At 33.8% G+C, this 7,500-nt stretch overlaps 2 protein-coding genes across 6 annotated transcripts in view; one reads left to right on the top strand and one right to left on the bottom strand.

Annotated features, from left to right (window-relative positions):
- LOC114301734 (rac-like GTP-binding protein ARAC1) overlaps positions 1-2,895 on the top strand; it is a 5,775-nt gene extending 2,880 nt beyond the window's left edge. Inside the window, exons 5-7 of one of the 2 annotated variants that reach the window (XM_028246694.2) lie at positions 2,091-2,155; positions 2,288-2,353; positions 2,469-2,895. In XM_028246694.2, the coding sequence (XP_028102495.1) occupies positions 2,091-2,155; positions 2,288-2,353; positions 2,469-2,573 (236 nt within the window). In that variant the 3' untranslated portion in view covers positions 2,574-2,895. Of the gene's footprint in view, positions 1,263-2,090; positions 2,156-2,287; positions 2,354-2,468 lie in introns of those variants that run through there. The other variant, XM_028246696.2, reaches the window with a different exon arrangement.
- A 1,320-nt stretch (positions 2,896-4,215) lies between these two features.
- LOC114301735 (vacuolar protein sorting-associated protein 35B) overlaps positions 4,216-7,500 on the bottom strand; it is a 12,335-nt gene continuing 9,050 nt past the window's right edge. For all 4 annotated transcript variants that reach the window (XM_028246698.2, XM_028246700.2, XM_082891793.1 and 1 more), the window contains 8 exons: position 7,500; positions 6,563-6,652; positions 5,947-6,015; positions 5,770-5,850; positions 5,506-5,613; positions 5,306-5,409; positions 4,945-5,058; positions 4,216-4,808 (listed from right to left, as the gene is read on the bottom strand). The exon at position 7,500 is cut by the window's right edge and continues 89 nt beyond it. In XM_028246698.2, coding sequence (XP_028102499.2) covers positions 4,586-4,808; positions 4,945-5,058; positions 5,306-5,409; positions 5,506-5,613; positions 5,770-5,850; positions 5,947-6,015; positions 6,563-6,652; position 7,500 — 790 coding nt within the window. In that variant the 3' untranslated portion in view covers positions 4,216-4,585. The remainder of the gene's footprint in view (positions 4,809-4,944; positions 5,059-5,305; positions 5,410-5,505; positions 5,614-5,769; positions 5,851-5,946; positions 6,016-6,562; positions 6,653-7,499) is intronic.

Below are 7,500 nucleotides of genomic sequence, written 5' to 3'. Positions count from 1 at the left end.
TTTTTTTTTATAGACCATGCTTTATGTTTAATTGGACATTTTCGTTTCTTTTCTGACTATTCAATTCACATTTGTTGCCATTCCCTCATCTTTACACCACTCTCTACTTAAACCATGTGACCCATTTTGACTTGAAAGATATTCCATATCTCATGAATGAATCATTTTAACCAGTCTCACAAATGCCTCTAAAATTTACTTATTTCTTTTTGTATTTCTCTCCCTTTTTATTTATTTTGTTCTTTCTTGATTTGAATATGTGAAAGAAAAAAATTGATTAAAAAACTTCCAAATACAAGTCATGATTCTATAATTGTCTAAATAATTTGGGGAATTCGGAAACATGCGAAATTATTTGTAATATTCTTGACAATTAGAAAATTTGAGAATTATTGAAATATGTGGGATATATTTGGGATTTATTTGTTTTATGAAAATAGCTGGATGAAATTAAGAGATTTTTAAAATAAAAATTAAAAAAAGATTGGAGGAGTTTGTTACCATGGGTTACATGGATACATTAGTTTAGTTGTATTAGACCATCCTCATCAGTTAAATTTTTGTAATATTTTAGTTTAAAAGTTATTTTTTCTATTTTGGCTGAACACATTTTAAATACACTTTCCAACAAACTCTATATCCTTTTGCCATGCTATTCTATGAAGTATGGACACGCCAAAATGGAAGCCGTGGCGGTGTCGGACACGGGGACACATATGGGACACGGCATCTGGCGTGTCCCCGTTATTTAATTTATTGTTTTGCCTTCTCTCTCTCCCTCGCGATCGCGATTGCAATCGCAATCGCTCTAACTTCTGTCTCCCTCTCTCTTGCTTTTGTCTCGCTTCTGCTCCCTCTCTTTCGCTTCTCTCCTGTCTTTATCTTCTTGTCTTGATTCATATATACTATATATAACTATTATATAATAACTATTATATAATGACTATTTTTATTATATATTATATAATAGTTATTATATAACATAAATATACTTATAAGATAATATATAATACATATTATAAGATAATATATACTTATACATATTAATAAATAAATAAAATAACTAATGTGTATTAAAATAAAAATATTTATAAAAAAATTAAAAAATTTGCAGTGTCTCCTGCCATGTCCGTGTCCCCATTTTTTAGAAATTGCCGTGTCCCGTGTCCGTGTCCGTGCTTCATAGATGCTATTTAACCAGTTTTTATTTATTTTTAATTTAAAATTATTTTTTTATAAACTCTACACAACTAATTTCAAAATATCAAAAGTAACGTTTTTTTATGTTTGACTAGTCCAAACCACTAGCTACATTTAATCGAGTCAAATCCACCAAAACCAAAATAGCTAACTTAATAGCTACCTTAATGGAGTTGAAATTTAATGATTTACTCATTATTTTAATTAAAAAATAAAAAAATAACTAACTTTGATGGAGATGCTCTTATGTTCCACTGTTGGAAGGAATGAAATTTTACTTTCTTTCATCATTGCATTTTTGCTTTTGCTTAGATTATACACTTTTATAGAAAAATTTGAGAATTATTCATAACTATTTTCTCTATATTTGGGCCGGTTTGTCCAAGTTTACTGTTTGAAAAGAAGTTTATATGGTTCTTTTGTACATGCCCATTCTAATGCCTATATACACAATATAAAACACCTTCTTAGGTTGTTAGTACCCTGTCTGAACTTTTCTCATGGTCAGAATTGGAAACTTGTATGACAATCAAGTAGAGGAAAAATGGCCAAGGAGTTTGTTGACAACATGTTGATTTCTTTATCTATCCTACCTCACTATTGATTGTCTTTATCTATCCCTGAAGTGAGAAAGTATATTTACTGCTATGTAATGATGTGTTCTGACTTACCAGTTAGTTTGGTACATGCCATCCACTCTCCTATTGTTTAATTTTACTTATTTTTTCTTTCACATTAGAAAGAAATTGATGTAGGATTTCCTTACTGTTGTCATGATCACTTGCTTCTTCTTGTTCTGTTTTAGTTAAGGGTTGTTTTGACAGATATGTACTTTAAATAATTTTCCACAATGAAGATCTTGTTTTTTGATTTGACGATAATGACCTCAGATCTTCGGGATGATAAGCAATTCTTCATAGACCATCCTGGCGCCGTGCCAATTACAACTGCACAGGTAAAGACTACCTCTTCACATGTACCTAGTGATTGCACTCAAAGAAGTTTTTCCATTTGAGTTTATTTTGCCAACATATATATATATATATATATATTACCACTTTCTTTATGATTTACCATTTACTTTAAGGGGGAGGAGCTAAGGAAGCTGATTGGGGCACCTTCATACATCGAGTGTAGTTCCAAAACGCAGTTGGTATGTCTGCTATATCTTAATGTTCTCATGCTTTCCTACAGATCTTTTTTTTTCTTTTTTTTTTCTCTCTCTGCTGAGGGGGTCATCTTGTGGAAAACGTTTTTGTAATTTGCAGAATGTGAAGGGTGTTTTTGACGCTGCCATCAAAGTTGTGCTCCAGCCACCCAAGCAGAAGAAAAAGAAAGGCAAGGCACAAAAGGCTGGTTGCTCCATATTGTGAAAGAAAAAAGAAGCCTGAAGAGTTAATTGCTTTCCAACCCATTCTAATCATATTTCTTCCTTGTGTCCTTTATGTTCCGTTGTCTAGCAGGAAGCAAGAGGTCCCTGGTATGTAGTCTCCATGGACGGTACTGTGAGGTGAAAATTGTATTCTGTATTGTTGTGTTCTCTACTTGTAGAGCCGCACTATGTTGTGCCCACCTCATTCTCCCCATCCGGTTTTGATTTGTTTGATGTATTAATTGACCGGAAAGATCCCAGTTATGAGAACAAGTTTGCATTACCATGATGCATTTTTATATAAACATTACTTTGTATGTCAATTAGAGATTACAATGATATGCATTTTATATATATATATACTTTACTTTCTTTACATCTCAATTGAAGATTACAATGATATGAATTATATATAATATATATATACATTACTTTCTTTGTATCTCAATGAAAGATTTTGGGTTGTGATGCTGTTTAGAATATGTAGTGAGTCAACAAAATTGTTTCTTGATGCTGACCAATCTCCTAGGATGTTCATGTCCAAAATACACCTAAAAGCTGCATCTGTTTATTTTGCCTTCTAATGCAAGTCGCCTCAGCTGCATAATTTGTACTGGTTTGTTATCTCTCAAGCTTATTTGGACAAAAAATATTTTTTGAGAAAAACATCATCCTATGTTTGATTGTGACTTTAAAATTAATATGGTACTACTTGTGATTAGTGATGGTGGTAGTGACAGTGTCGTAACAAAGACTAGTTCAAAGAATTTTACTTTTTAAAAGTGAATTTTTTCGCTCCAATAAACTAGCTGTTCTTTAATCACCGAAAACGTTTTCCACAAAGACTTATCTTTCATTGCAAGTAAATGGTAGAAGATGTGAAAAATATTGTTTGCCCCAAAAAAATGAATTGCTAGGTTTAACTCGTTTTTCATTTTCAACTAAAAGAAATACATATAGTAATTGAATATATTTGAATGTGAATTGTGATATAATTTCTATTACATCCCCTTATTTTATCTCTCAATTACACATCTAACAAGGTGACAAACAATTTTGAAAAGAGAGAAGAATTTAAAAAAAAATTAATTAGTTGATATTATTTACCATCTTATTAGAGGTACAATTGGAAGTAATGAAATGGGAGGATGAGACATTTCTCAATTTCTAAATGCTGCTATTTTCTTCCACTAAATCTAAATATCTTTAGATTTTTATTTTTTTTTTTGGATCTCTAAATTTCAAAAAATTTTCTTTGAACCTTTCACCTTGTTCCCAATTCTATCATTTTTCCACTGGGGAAAACCTTTCCCAGCTCTCCCTTCTCCCTGGAGACCCACCCTCCCCGACTGCATCCCTTCCCAGCCCCCCCTTCCTCCACTACCCTTTGTCACCTTTCGTGATTCCTGGACTTGCTGCCCCCCACCCTTGCAACAACCACTGTACAGAGAGAGAGAGAGAGAGAGAGAGAGAGAGAGAGAGAGAGAGAGAGAGAGACTGTTGTAGTAGCCAATTGGGAAACAGTTTTTGCTAACTGAGAGACAAAAAATGACTTAGTGTGAATTCGTTGTTTTTGTTACCAGCAGTTCGCTTTCCTCCATGTTTGGAGTTTCAGATTAAAACTCATAAATCATCCCAACAGATAAAGCAAATTTTGAACTTGATGCTCGTTAAATTGTCAAACTAAATTTGAACAATCCAGTAATTGGCTCAACTTCTGTACAAACCTAAACAATACTCAACGCACAGTTCGGTTAAACCATAGCATAAACTTTTTTCACTAATAATGTATGAAAATTATGACATACATAATTTTCCAGAGACAGAGAATCCTCACCTAAACTCCAAACGTTGCATCAAACTCGAGCATGAAGAGGCCACTTCTTCCACCAGAAAAAACATAACAGCTTCCTCTCTGATTCTCTGAGTGTATACGAGAAGTCCGAAGCTGACTATTATTTTTGAACCTCCAAAACAATAAAAATGGTCTTGCAGCTTTCACATCATGAATGCTCATCCGGCTAAATCACACTTAATGTGCTCGTATTTCTCGCCCATAGCACCACCCTTCTGCTTCTGGAACTGGATGTACCGCAGCGTACTGGAGAAGAAAGCATCTGCAGCTGGATCTGGTGTCATATTTTCACTTTGCATTTCGGTTGTGACTAATTCAATCAAGCCCTGGATTGCAGAAACACCAATCTCTGAGTTCCCCTTCTCAAAGAAATAGAGATACCTGGGATTGCCACACAAAAACGTAAAATTAAAATTAAAACACACAACAAAAACAAAAACAAAAACGAAAACGTGTTTCCTGTTGACAATGTGCCACCAAATGAAGTGGAAAGATGATGAAGAATGGAACTATTTACTTGTTTAATATTTCGATGAACAGCATGACCGACCCACTGCTACCTCGTGTTGCATTGGCCATTTGTTGAGCAGCATTAGCAATTCTCAAAGCACGCTTTAAGCAAAGCAATACCCTGGATCAAAGGGAAATTTTTTACCAGATTAATCAAAAGCCAAGCAATCTTTCTCCCTAGGTGCAGAAAATCTTATAAATCCAAAGAGTGATTCAGATTCAGCCGATTCAGATTCAGCCAAAACAAAAACTTGGACTAGCCACAGTGAGTGGTCTGCATGAACAATAAGGTTTATAACACCCACGTGACACACATAAGAACATGTGCAGGTATTTTTATGAATACCAAAGTCTCTGGATAAAAGTACCTCTCGCCATCCTTGATGCTATCGTTTTCATCAACCCAAAAGAGATGTGAACACGCATAAACAGCTTTGCACTGATCAGGCTTCTTCAAAAGCTTTGCTGAATACTGCTCAAAAGAAAAAGCTTCATATCAGATTTTTCTTTTTTCTTTTTTTTAATAATTAAAGCCAAATTGAGAATTATAATGTGCAACAATTGTTACCCCCGTGGCTTTGTGTGTTAACGTATCCCTGTTCTCAACACCAAAGACATGTATCCTCTGAAGAGTCCCTATAATCAAATGTATTGCGGTCACCTGTGCTCTTGAATCCTATCAAAACATTCATATCCATGCAGCAGGAAGAGAATGAGTATAATTCTATGTAGAATATAACACGGTTCGAAAAAGTTCTGAAAAAGACAAGACAATTGGTTCCTAGAGAGAGAGAGAGAGAGAGCAACATAAATAAGTCAGTATTAGAAGTACCGAAATTTCTTCTTCATATAGTATATATGCTTGGGTGAAAAATTCATAGGCAACAGGTTCTAGATCGCAGTCATTTGCAGCCTGAGGTTTAGGAAAACAAAGGTGAGCAAAGGTCTGTGAGAACATGATATTGCATTCAGTCCTCAAAATAGTTAAAGGCAAATCATTTTATGGTACCTCAGCACATTGCAAGTACAACCTTAATGCCAGTTCAGGTACTGGAACAGTTAACAAAGCTTCAACTGTCTGAAACAAAAATCATGCCAATTTAACAAACACAATACAAAGGATAAGTAGACACTAGATAGAAAATGCAGAAGAAACCTAAGTATCAACAGACAGATAAGACATTAAGACTGGTGTTGCGTAGAAAAGCCTAAATAAGAACATAGCGCTTGTATGAGTTACAAAAGAGATGGGGAAAAAAATATACGAAATTAAAAGAATTATAAACAAATTTTGACAATAATGATCTATTTATAGGTTTACAGTCCATATACTTTGGAACACCACTGAATTCGAAGCTCAATGGCATGCTAAACACCCTCATAGAACAAAACTGATATGAAGATTTAAGTTAAGACTTCCAAAGCATTAAAGGGTTCATAATTTTTTTTTTATTTTACTTTTTTTTTAAAAAAAAAAAAGCAAACTGCATAATAATAATAATAATTGTGGAAAAGAATCAACATGTGCTTGAATATTGTGATCTGAAGAGTATAGCATGTTCTTATTAATACCCCTCACATGGCAAAGCCCCATGCAAGCCCCTTTCAAGAAGAAAGTTAGTTACCTGATTCAAAAGCTGAAAAATTTTCTTTGGTGTAGGTGCTACCTCTTCTCCAGCAGCATTTTCCTCCTGGCCTTGCAGTCGTCTAACCAACTGCACATGACAGACAACATAATGCAAGTGTTGGAAAAACAAGCTTCACCTTACAAAAGGCATAAACAACTTATTTATATTTTCGTTCATTTTACATTTATATTTTTGCTTTGTTGGAAATTTCAAGCATACATTACAGGTATAAAGATGTCAACAAGAATTTTGGATGTATCCCCTTCCCTTTTACCCAAACCATCAAATGTTTCAGATTAGAATTTAAGCATTGATTACTTATTCTGCCAGATACCTATATAACATATGAAAATTATTTATGAAGAATATTCAACAACTGACTACTAAATATGTGTGTGTATTACATATCAATTATTGAAATTGCTACCACCAAATTTAAGACTAGTATGCTTTTTCTTTTATAAAGACGCATTCATCAATCAAACATAGCCTGTGGAAAATTAGAATGCCTCAACTTATTTCATGCATCATACTTGAAGCTCATTTAGCTTAAGATTAGCTTACATGTTCAACATATTTTATACACACGAGTATACACATGTAAATGAATACATCATCTGATGCAAAGTTATTCTACCATTCCATGCCTTTATCTGTCAAAATGTTAGTTTTTTTTAACTACCTAATTGTTGGCATCTCTTTGATAGACAAGAAGATTAAGATAATTATTAATGATTTTACATGCTTCATCAGGGTTCCAATGTCCCAGAATGTCCTTCAGTAACTACATGCACCCACATACATATCCTGAACGTAAGCTGGCAATTGGGATTCCAATATGAAATTATGTTTCAGGAACTGTTTTTCACATCTTCAACTTGTTAGAACAGTAAGAAGACATGGCATGGCAATATGTCACAAAGCTGAATCAAACC

Source organism: Camellia sinensis, chromosome 1 (genome assembly GCF_055761805.1).
Source record: "Camellia sinensis isolate YWXY chromosome 1, ASM5576180v1, whole genome shotgun sequence".
NCBI classification, from domain to species: domain Eukaryota; kingdom Viridiplantae; phylum Streptophyta; class Magnoliopsida; order Ericales; family Theaceae; genus Camellia; species Camellia sinensis.
The sequence above is the reverse complement of the archived record's forward strand: the minus strand, read 5'-3'. Positions and strand labels throughout refer to the sequence as shown.